At 41.3% G+C, this 12,470-nt stretch overlaps 1 protein-coding gene across 1 annotated transcript; it reads right to left on the reverse strand.

The window, feature by feature from the left end:
• Positions 1-2,092: 2,092 nt before the first annotated feature.
• On the reverse strand, positions 2,093-6,786 carry LOC121557829. The gene is made up of 6 exons (XM_041871299.2): positions 6,481-6,786; positions 5,845-6,013; positions 5,541-5,620; positions 5,096-5,443; positions 4,464-4,751; positions 2,093-2,426 (listed from the first exon to the last, which is right to left on the reverse strand). The coding sequence occupies exons 1-6, from the start codon at positions 6,536-6,538 to the stop codon at positions 2,356-2,358; spliced, it is 1,014 nt and encodes a 337-aa protein (XP_041727233.2). The 5' UTR covers positions 6,539-6,786; the 3' UTR covers positions 2,093-2,355.
• Between the last annotated feature and the right edge of the window lie 5,684 nt (positions 6,787-12,470).

Genomic DNA, 12,470 nt, shown 5'->3' on the forward strand with positions numbered 1-12,470 from the left:
TTACAGCCGCGGAAATGTTTGTAATGGCCTGTCAAACACACCCCGATAATAGCTGAAATGTGGTGAATGGAATACATTGTCTTACCGTTGAATCTATAAGAACTCTAAAGCTTCGTCAGGGATTTAATGCATGGTCTCGACACTTAAATCACAAGATCGTGTAAATGTTATATTGAATTGAAGAAAGTAATCATTTAATACAGTTGAAATGTTAACAAATTAGATGCGCTGAAATGAAAGCAACTGCCTAAAATGAACATTCGGATTAGGGTGATATCATGTCTGATCTCGCAAACAATGTCAAGTATTTTTAGTAGGTGTAATCTAGAGCCAAAGGTTTCCTGCTATTGACACACTAATGCAGAAAAAACACCCACCTGGACATATGTCATTTGTATATTAACAAAGTCAAGTTCATTGTATTTTATCTGACTCCATAAGATAATAAGGAAATGTGAAATTAAGTATTATGAGTCATAGCTGACTGAGATCACGAAAGGTCAGAGATAGTGAAATCAAATGCAAGTAATATCATTGTAAAATGAATGAACTCCATTATATATACTGTATTTAGTCAGCCACCAATTGTGCAAGTTCTCCCACTTAAAAAGATGAGAGAGGCCTGTAATTTTCATCATAGGTACACGTCAACTATGACAGACAAATTGAGAGAAAAAAAATCCAGAAAATCACATTGTAGGATTTTTAATGAATTTATTTGCAAATTATGGTGGAAAATAAGTATTTGGTCACCTACAAACAAGCAAGATTTCTAGCTCTCACAGACCTGTAACTTCTTCTTGAAGAGGCTCCTCTGTCCTCCACTCGTTACCTGTATTAATGGCACCTGTTTGAACTTGTTATCAGTATAAAAGACACCTGTCCACAACCTCAAACAGTCACACTCCAAACTCCACTATGGCCAAGACCAAAGAGCTGTCAAAGGACACCAGAAACAAAATTGTTGACCTGCACCAGGCTGGGAAGACTGAATCTGCAATAGGTAAGCAGCTTGGTTTGAAGAAATCAACTGTGGGAGCAATTATTAGGAAATGGAAGACATACAAGACCACTGATAATCTCCCTCGATCTGGGGCTCCACGCAAGATCTCACCCCGTGGGGTCAAAATGATCACAAGAACGGTGAGCAAAAATCCCAGAACCACACGGGGGGACCTAGTGAATGACCTGCAGAGAGCTGGGACCAAAGTAACAAAGCCTACCATCAGTAACACACTACGCCGCCAGGGACTCAAATCCTGCAGTGCCAGACGTGTCCCCCTGCTTAAGCCAGTACATGTCCAGGCCCGTCTGAAGTTTGCTAGAGTGCATTTGGATGATCCAGAAGAGGATTGGGAGAATGTCATATGGTCAGATGAAACCAAAATAGAACTTTTTGGTAAAAACTCAACTCGTCGTGTTTGGAGGACAAAGAATGCTGAGTTGCATCTAAAGAACACCATACCTACTGTGAAGCATGGGGGTGGAAACATCATGCTTTGGGGCTGTTTTTCTGCAAAGGGACCAGGACGACTGATCCGTGTAAAGGAAAGAATGAATGGGGCCATGTATCGTGAGATTTTGAGTGAAAACCTCCTTCCATCAGCAAGGGCATTGAAGATGAAACGTGGCTGGGTCTTTCAGCATGACAATGATCCCAAACACACCGCCCGGGCAACGAAGGAGTGGCTTCGTAAGAAGCATTTCAAGGTCCTGGAGTGGCCTAGCCAGTCTCCAGATCTCAACCCCATAGAAAATCTTTGGAGGGAGTTGAAAGTCTGTGTTGCCCAGCGACAGCCCCAAAACATCACTGCTCTAGAGGAGATCTGCATGGAGGAATGGGCCAAAATACCAGCAACATTGTGTGAAAACCTTGTGAAGACTTACAGAAAACGTTTGACCTGTGTCATTGCCAACAAAGGGTATATAACAAAGTATTGAGAAACTTTTGTTATTGACCAAATACTTATTTTCCACCATAATTTGCAAATAAATTCATTAAAAATCCTACAATGTGATTTTCTGGATTTTTTTTCTCATTTTGTCTGTCATAGTTGACGTGTACCTATGATGAAAATTACAGGCCTCTCTCATCTTTTTAAGTGGGAGAACTTGCACAATTGGTGGCTGACTAAATACTTTTTTCCCCCACTGTATAAGGACAAATCATAAAGCTACAAGGTAATATTATCAAAGTATTGTAGGCATGGTTATCAATCAATCAACCAATAAATCAATAAAATAATTAATCAATAGTTAGCAGAAAGTGGACAGAAAGTCCCCACTCACAGTGGGAGGGGGTTGTAAAAAAAAAAACACATCTATTCAGCCAATCAGTGGGTTCAGGAAGTGGTCTTACAGCCAATGAATGAGCTGGAGGAGCAGCACGGTCACCATGGCACTTCCAGCAGCCTGACAGGAAGCTCCTGAGGAGGGAAACAGACGTTTAGGCTGCGTTTACACAGGCAGCCCAATTCTGATATTTTGCCAATTATTTAGCATGTCTGATACATATCTGATCTTTTCCCCCAATGTGTAAACAGCAAAAAACGACATGAGTTCATCTTTTGAGTTTTGATTCATACCACATTCATATGTGGATCTCAATCCTGATACAATTCCCATCCTCCATATGTAAGGACGCTCAGATCCGATTTGCTTTACACTAAAGTGTTGTTACACATTACATACCGTTACCAAGACAACCACCCCAAAGTTGAAAGGAACAGAGAGAGGAAATGAGCATTGCATCTGCGGGCCATTTCAGAGGCTACATCAGTGTGAATGAGCAAATCTGGGAGGAGGATGAGAGGTTGGAGGAGGAGAGCGTAGAGGCAGGAGGGCAAATACATCAACCAATCAACCAATCAATCAACCAATCAATCAACCAATCTACCTACCTATCATTTTGAACAAGTTCAGATAGTACCTCCCTGTTTTTTTTTCTGTTTCATGTCTACTGAACAGAACTCTGGGTTAACAGGACCTTCTCTATTTTCCCTCTAGGTCTCTCCAACTCTGTTCCTGGAGAGCTACCGTCTGTAGGTTTTCACTCCAACCCTTTTCCTGGAGAGCTACCGTCCTGTAGGTTTTCACTCCAACCCTGTTCCTGGAGAGCTACCCTCCTGTAGGTTTTCACTCCAACCCTTTTCCTGGAGAGCTACCCTCCTGTAGGTTTTCACTCCAACCCTTTTCCTGGAGAGCTACCCTCCTGTAGGTTTTCACTCCAACCCTTTTCCTGGAGAGCTACCGTCCTGTAGGTTTTCACTCCAAACCTTTTCCTGGAGAGCTACCCTCCTGTAGGTTTTCACTCCAACCCTTTTCCTGGAGAGCTACCCTCCTGTAAGTTTTCACTCCAACCCTGTTCCTGGAGAGCTACCGTCCTGTAGGTTTTCACTCCAACCCTGTTCCTAGAGAGCTACCCTCCTGTAGGTTTTCACTCCAACCCTTTTCCTGGAGAGCTACCCTCCTGTAGGTTTTCACTCCAACCCTTTTCCTGGAGAGCTACCCTCCTGTAGGTTTTCACTCCAACCCTTTTCCTGGAGAGCTACCGTCCTGTAGGTTTTCACTCCAACCCTGTTCCTGGAGAGCTACACTCCTGTAGGTTTTCACTCCAACCCTGTTCCTGGAGAGCTACCGTCCTGTAGGTTTTCACGCCAACCCTGTTCCTGGAGAGCTACCGTCCTGTAGGTTTTCACGCCAACCCTGTTCCTGGAGAGCTACCGTCCTGTAGGTTTTCACTCCAACCCTTTTCCTGGAGAGCTACCGTCCTGTAGGTTTTCACTCCAACCCTTTTCCTGGAGAGCTACCCTCCTGTAGGTTTTCGCTCCAACCCTAATCTAGTGCACCTGATTCTAATAATTCTCTAGTTGGTAAGATGAATCAGGTTAGTTACAACTGGGGTTGGAGTGAAAACCTACAGGAGGCAGGCTCTCCAGGAGCAGGGTTGGAGAGCCCTGCTCTATGTAAGCAGTATGGGGGGTGGAATAATTCAAAATTCAACTATAGAATTGACACATCGTATAATGAAATCTTTGTGCAAGTAATGGGCTGTGTCGAGTTAACAAATAACAGAGACACACCTCCAATGTCAAAATCCCAATGCTTGTATTGAGCAATACCAATGATTATGTGAAAGCTCATATCACATTTCAGCTATGGGGCTTCTATTCTGCGTTAGTGTTTCCAGGCTGTGATGCTCCTCCTCTATTCCAGAGATGAGGCGATCACGGTCACACAGGTAGGGGGAGCGGTTTTCATTATACGATGTGTGAATTATATTGTTGATTAACAAAAACATATATCCATAACTGGACCTTCCCGACCAATCAACCGACCCCGACCAAACCCCGACTGAGACCGACGGAAGGACAACAGACGAATCTATCAACCTACCTACCAATCAACCAACCAATCATTCAATCAACCATCCATCCATCCAACCAATAATCCATCCATCTCACCTGTGACCTCCACGTTAACAGTCCAGGTGCTGTTTCCCAGGGAGTTGATAGCGATGCAGGTGTACTCTCCAGAGTGAGACTTCACCATGTTGGTGATGGTCACTACAGATCTTTTTTTTTTTTTTTTTTTCTTTTCTTCCGTGTTGTTGGGGGCGGGGGCAGCTTGGGGTAGAAACCAATCGTATGAGGGGGCGGGGTTACCCTTTGCACTACAGTTAATTGATAGGGTATCGCCCTCTGTGATGTTCACAGAGAAACATCCAGGACTCATAGTGATCTGAGGCTTGTCTAGAAGAGAGAGAGAGGAAGAGAGAGAGATAAGGGGGGGAGAGATAGAGAAAGAGAAAGAGAGAGAGAGAGAGAGAGCGAGAGAGAGAGAGAGAAAGAGAGAAAGAGAAAGAGAGAGAGAAAGAGAGAAAGAGAGAGAGAGAGAGAGAGAGAGAGAGAGAGAGAGAGAGAGAGAGAGAGAGAGAGAGAGAGAGAGAGAGAGAAAGAGAGAAAGAGATATGAGAAATAAGTTGATTAATGAGAGAATATGAAGTGAAAACAACATCAGGCAACATCATGACTCGTCTGGTATCTAACTAACGGTGGTACAAAATGTGTGGAGACAGAGAACCAGATGGACTCACAGTGCACAGGGATGTTGAGGCGGTCTGATTCCATTACAGGAGGAGGTTGGGGTCCCTCTGGTCCCAGATCCAACATGGCTGAACACCACAACTGGGCCCCATCATCATCTCTACTAGGGGTGAAGTCCAGGGTATAGGTCCCATTCACTGGTGTCTTGATGTCGTCCTTGGAGTTCTGTTGTGTGCCTAATTCTGTCAGTTCACCACCGGTATTGACTTTGTAGAAGGTCACCCTGAGTCTCTCAATAGGAGCGATGTTCTGGAAGAGACACTGTAACTGGTTCTGATGCTGCTCAACCATCGGATCAGGGTGACTCCTATAGCTGATGGACACAAAGTCTGGAAGCTCTGTGGAGGAATGGACACACACACAGTGATTTAACGGTGCCATACTGCAGTATACATTCAGAAACACCAGTGAAGATAAGAGAGAGACGTCACTCACTATAAACTGTGATGTCCAGCTGTTTCTGACAATCACCTCCATCTGTGAAGCACGTAGGTTTGATATTCCAGTCAGTCACTCTGTTAAATCAAAATAAATATTTAAGGTGCATTTAAAATAAATCAATGACAATAAAAACAATTGAAGCTAAATAACAGTAAAACATTCATCAAAGACCATTGAAGCTAAATAACAGTAAAACATTCATTAAAGGCCATTGAAGCTAAATAACAGTAGAATCAAGTTAAAAAGGTGGGATCTTTTAACAAGTTTTAAAAGTCTCAGCTGTGTCTGCCCCTCTTACCTTTGGTATCTCCAGTTTAGGAACTTCTCCTTATTGTCTGTTAGACCCACCCCTCCCTGGGTCGCCTCCCAGCCCATTTGCTGAGGCGGATCGGAGGTGCATTTGGCTGAAGCTGGGTCTCCATACTTCACCACCAGCCTGACAGGACTAACCACCAGGCACTCAGCATCTGGATGACCAAGGTCAAGTTAAAACTTTATTGTTCTGTTATTGTTGATTTTATTGTTCAAACGAAACAGGACAATGATATTGTCTAATGTTTATCTATCTGCATGTTAATCAACCACATATTACACTCCATAACCCAGAAATAGCCACACACACACAAACACACACACACACACACACACAAGAAGAACATGCACACACACACACATTCCTTAGCCTTCATCTAGGAAGGAATTTAAGAATTAATTAAGGAATGGAGGGAGAATACATTCCTAAAGAATTCAAACATTCACTGTCAGACGTTAGTTATCTAAAATACTTGAAATCAAATTCACAGTACTAAAATAAAATGTAAGGTAACAAAATTGAAAAATACCTGAACTAATAAACTCAACTTAATTTCGGTCGCTGCCCCCATTACCAAACACCTGTATCACAACGTTGTACTGGAACAGAAGTCTAACTTACCGGTGATGTCACAATACAGAGACAATAATGAAAGAAGTAGACCAATCACAATCTCCATTTTCCCCCTAACAATCAACGAACGTCCCTCAGTAAAGTATTCTGTTATTCTGTTAGACGTGCTGAAGAAGAAATGCGCTGCTGCTTTTCAGAAGACCGTTGAAAGTGAAAGTATTCTTTACTGGAAACACCCCAATGACTCCTCCTCTTCCTCTCACATTCTTCTATTCTCTAGAGCAGTGGTATTTAAAATCGGGGTTGTGACTTCGCGCGGGGGGTCGCCCCATAAAATAAAGTATAGGTTATTGTATGGGACAATAGGAGAGGATGGAGGTGGGGTGAGAGGAGAGGAAGAGGGTAGAGGCAGGAGGGCAGATATATCAACCAATCAACATCGGCATTGTCACACACAATAATTCATTGTCACACTTGTGCCCAATCTGTCTGAGAGATAGATAACTGAGAGAGAGAGAGAGGGCGAGAGAGAGAGAGAGAGGACGAGAGAGAGAGAGGGCGAGAGAGAGAGAGCGATTGATAACAGAGAGAGAGAGGGCGAGAGAGAGAAAGAGAGAGAGAGGGCGAGAGAGAGAGAGAGAGAGAGAGGGAGAGAGAGGGCAATAGATAACTGAGAGAGAGAGAGAGAGAGAGAGAGAGAGAGAGAGAGAGAGAGAGAGAGAGAGACATAAGGACAGTAGTCTATAATGGAGTGTTGTTTAGGTTCGTTTTTTTATCAAACAGAACCGGAATCACAGAATCATTCAAGAGTTTTATTTTACATTGTAGAATAATAGTGAAGACATCAAAACTATGAAATAACACATATGGAATCATGTAATAACCCAAAAAGTGTTAAACAAATCAAAATATATTTTATATTTGAGATTCTTCAAATAGCCACCCTTTGCCTTGATGACAGCTTTGCATACTCTTGGCATTCTTTACTATTATCCTACAATTTAGAAAATAGTAAAAATAAAGAAAAACCCATGAGTAGGTGTGTCCAACCTTTTGACTGGTACTGTATATTCTCATATTCCCTGATCAATTAAGTTCACGGTGTCACCATGGTAACAGTTACTAGGCAGGGTTGTCCGGTCGCCAGGGCGCTAAACAGAGGAAGTGAATCTGCAGGGCAGGAAGTTGATTAGATCTGACAGATAGGGGCAGATTACTTCTGCTCTTTTTTTTTCAACAGTTTTTTTGTTGTTGTTTTATTTTTACTTTTTTTGTTAAAATAAATGCACTGTTGGTTAAGGGCTGTAAGTAAGCATTTCACTGTAATGTCTGCACCTGTTGTATTCGGCGCATGTGACCAATAAAATTTGATTTGATTTGATTTGATTTGAATCTCTCAAGAGCTCTAGTCTGGAGACCACCTATACACACACACAGTCATCATGAAATTTAACATTGGAACTGGCGCTCTTAATTTGATTCAGTGGCTGGTGGTGGGGAGGAAGTGGAGGGAGAACTTAAACTAACAGCAAACGCTGACACAGATATACTGACACAGGAAATGCATAAGGAAAAAGACACTGCCATAAAGACAGCCACACCCAGACACACAAACACACTCAGTTTCCATCCAGCAGAAACAACTAAACTACTACTACTAATACTGTAGTGTTGTCAGTAGAGTAGGTCCTACTAGACTACTACTAGAATACTGTAGTGTTGTCAGTAGAGTAGGTCCTACTAGACTACTACTACTACTAATACTGTAGTGTTGTCAGTAGAGTAGGTCCTACTAAACTACTACTACTAATACTGTAGTGTTGTCAGTAGAGTAGGTCCTACTTGACTACTACTAGAATACTGTAGTGTTGTCAGTAGAGTAGGTCCTACTAGACTACTACTAGAATACTGTAGTGTTGTCAGTAGAGTAGGTCCTACTAGACTACTAATACTAGAATACTGTAGTGTTGTCAGTAGAGTAGGTCCTACTTGACTACTACTACTAATACTGTAGTGTTGTCAGTAGAGTAGGTCCTACTTGACTACTACTAGAATACTGTAGTGTTGTCAGTAGAGTAGGTCCTACTAGACTACTACTACTAATACTGTAGTGTTGTCAGTAGAGTAGGTCCTACTAGACTACTACTAGAATACTGTAGTGTTGTCAGTAGAGTAGGTCCTACTAAACTACTACTACTAGAATACTGTAGTGTTGTCAGTAGAGTAGGTCCTACTAGACTACTACTACTAGAATACTGTAGTGTTGTCAGTAGAGTAGGTCCTACTAGACTACTACTAGAATACTGTAGTGTTGTCAGTAGAGTAGGTCCTACTAAACTACTACTACTAGAATACTGTAGTGTTGACAGTAGAGAAGGTCCTACTAGACTACTACTACTAGAATACTGTAGTGTTGTCAGTAGAGTAGGTCCTACTAGACTACTACTAGAATAATGTAGTGTTGTCAGTAGAGTAGGTCTTACTTGACTACTACTAGAATACTGTAGTGTTGTCAGTAGAGTAGGTCCTACTAGACTACTACTACTAGAATACTGTAGTGTTGTCAGTAGAGTAGGTCCTACTAGACTACTACTAGAATACTGTAGTGTTGTCAGTAGAGTAGGTCCTACTAGACTACTACTAGAATACTGTAGTGTTGTCAGTAGAGTAGGTCCTACTAGACTACTACTACTAGAATACTGTAGTGTTGTCAGTAGAGTAGGTCCTACTAAACTACTACTACTAATACTGTAGTGTTGTCAGTAGAGTAGGTCCTACTTGACTACTACTAGAATACTGTAGTGTTGTCAGTAGAGTAGGTCCTACTAGACTACTACTACTAGAATACTGTAGTGTTGTCAGTAGAGTAGGTCCTACTAGACTACTACTACTAGAATACTGTAGTGTTGTCAGTAGAGTAGGTCCTACTTGACTACTACTAGAATACTGTAGTGTTGTCAGTAGAGTAGGTCCTACTAGACTACTACTACTAATACTGTAGTGTTGTCAGTAGAGTAGGTCCTACTTGACTACTACTAGAATACTGTAGTGTTGTCAGTAGAGTAGGTCCTACTAGACTACTACTACTAATACTGTAGTGTTGTCAGTAGAGTAGGTCCTACTAGACTACTACTACTAGAATACTGTAGTGTTGTCAGTAGAGTAGGTCCTACTAAACTACTACTACTAATACTGTAGTGTTGTCAGTAGAGTAGGTCCTACTTGACTACTACTAGAATACTGTAGTGTTGTCAGTAGAGTAGGTCCTACTAGACTACTACTACTAGAATACTGTAGTGTTGTCAGTAGAGTAGGTCCTACTAGACTACTACTACTAGAATACTGTAGTGTTGTCAGTAGAGTAGGTCCTACTAGACTACTACTAGAATACTGTAGTGTTGTCAGTAGAGTAGGTCCTACTAGACTACTACTAGAATAATGTAGTGTTGTCAGTAGAGTAGGTCTTACTTGACTACTACTAGAATACTGTAGTGTTGTCAGTAGAGTAGGTCCTACTAGACTACTACTACTAGAATACTGTAGTGTTGTCAGTAGAGTAGGTCCTACTAGACTACTACTAGAATACTGTAGTGTTGTCAGTAGAGTAGGTCCTACTAGACTACTACTAGAATACTGTAGTGTTGTCAGTAGAGTAGGTCCTACTAGACTACTACTACTAGAATACTGTAGTGTTGTCAGTAGAGTAGGTCCTACTAAACTACTACTACTAATACTGTAGTGTTGTCAGTAGAGTAGGTCCTACTTGACTACTACTAGAATACTGTAGTGTTGTCAGTAGAGTAGGTCCTACTAGACTACTACTACTAGAATACTGTAGTGTTGTCAGTAGAGTAGGTCCTACTAGACTACTACTACTAGAATACTGTAGTGTTGTCAGTAGAGTAGGTCCTACTTGACTACTACTAGAATACTGTAGTGTTGTCAGTAGAGTAGGTCCTACTAGACTACTACTAGAATAATGTAGTGTTGTCAGTAGAGTAGGTCTTACTTGACTACTACTAGAATACTGTAGTGTTGTCAGTAGAGTAGGTCCTACTAGACTACTACTAGAATACTGTAGTGTTGTCAGTAGAGTAGGTCCTACTAAACTACTACTACTAATACTGTAGTGTTGTCAGTAGAGTAGGTCCTACTAGACTACTACTACTACTAATACTGTAGTGTTGTCAGTAGAGTAGGTCCTACTAGACTACTACTACTAATACTGTAGTGTTGTCAGTAGAGTAGGTCCTACTTGACTACTACTAGAATACTGTAGTGTTGTCAGTAGAGTAGGTCCTACTAGACTACTACTAGAATACTGTAGTGTTGTCAGTAGAGTAGGTCCTACTAGACTACTAATACTAGAATACTGTAGTGTTGTCAGTAGAGTAGGTCCTACTTGACTACTACTACTAATACTGTAGTGTTGTCAGTAGAGTAGGTCCTACTTGACTACTACTAGAATACTGTAGTGTTGTCAGTAGAGTAGGTCCTACTAGACTACTACTACTAATACTGTAGTGTTGTCAGTAGAGTAGGTCCTACTAGACTACTACTAGAATACTGTAGTGTTGTCAGTAGAGTAGGTCCTACTAAACTACTACTACTAGAATACTGTAGTGTTGTCAGTAGAGTAGGTCCTACTAGACTACTACTACTAGAATACTGTAGTGTTGTCAGTAGAGTAGGTCCTACTAGACTACTACTAGAATACTGTAGTGTTGTCAGTAGAGTAGGTCCTACTAAACTACTACTACTAGAATACTGTAGTGTTGTCAGTAGAGTAGGTCCTACTAGACTACTACTACTAGAATACTGTAGTGTTGTCAGTAGAGTAGGTCCTACTAGACTACTACTAGAATAATGTAGTGTTGTCAGTAGAGTAGGTCTTACTTGACTACTACTAGAATACTGTAGTGTTGTCAGTCGAGTAGGTCCTACTAGACTACTACTACTAGAATACTGTAGTGTTGTCAGTAGAGTAGGTCCTACTAGACTACTACTAGAATACTGTAGTGTTGTCAGTAGAGTAGGTCCTACTAGACTACTACTAGAATACTGTAGTGTTGTCAGTAGAGTAGGTCCTACTAGACTACTACTACTAGAATACTGTAGTGTTGTCAGTAGAGTAGGTCCTACTAAACTACTACTACTAATACTGTAGTGTTGTCAGTAGAGTAGGTCCTACTTGACTACTACTAGAATACTGTAGTGTTGTCAGTAGAGTAGGTCCTACTAGACTACTACTACTAGAATACTGTAGTGTTGTCAGTAGAGTAGGTCCTACTAGACTACTACTACTAGAATACTGTAGTGTTGTCAGTAGAGTAGGTGCTACTTGACTACTACTACGAATACTGTAGTGTTGTCAGTAGAGTAGGTCCTACTAGACTACTACTACTAATACTGTAGTGTTGTCAGTAGAGTAGGTCCTACTTGACTACTACTAGAATACTGTAGTGTTGTCAGTAGAGTAGGTCCTACTAGACTACTACTACTAGAATACTGTAGTGTTGTCAGTAGAGTAGGTCCTACTAGACTACTACTACTAGAATACTGTAGTGTTGTCAGTAGAGTAGGTCCTACTAGACTACTACTACTAATACTGTAGTGTTGTCAGTAGAGTAGGTCCTACTTGACTACTACTAGAATACTGTAGTGTTGTCAGTAGAGTAGGTCCTACTAGACTACTACTAGAATACTGTAGTGTTGTCAGTAGAGTAGGTCCTACTAGACTACTACTACTAGAATACTGTAGTGTTGTCAGTAGAGTAGGTCCTACTAGACTACTACTAGAATACTGTAGTGTGGTCAGTAGAGTAGGTCCTACTAGACTACTACTAGAATAATGTAGTGTTGTCAGTAGAGTAGGTCTTACTTGACTACTACTAGAATACTGTAGTGTTGTCAGTAGAGTAGGTCCTACTAGACTACTACTACTAGAATACTGTAGTGTTGTCAGTAGAGTAGGTCCTATTAGACTACTACTAGAATACTTTAGTGTTGTCAGTAGAGTAGGTCCTACTAGACTACTA

This window comes from Coregonus clupeaformis, unplaced genomic scaffold (genome assembly GCF_020615455.1).
Source record: "Coregonus clupeaformis isolate EN_2021a unplaced genomic scaffold, ASM2061545v1 scaf0087, whole genome shotgun sequence".
NCBI lineage: Eukaryota > Metazoa > Chordata > Actinopteri > Salmoniformes > Salmonidae > Coregonus > Coregonus clupeaformis.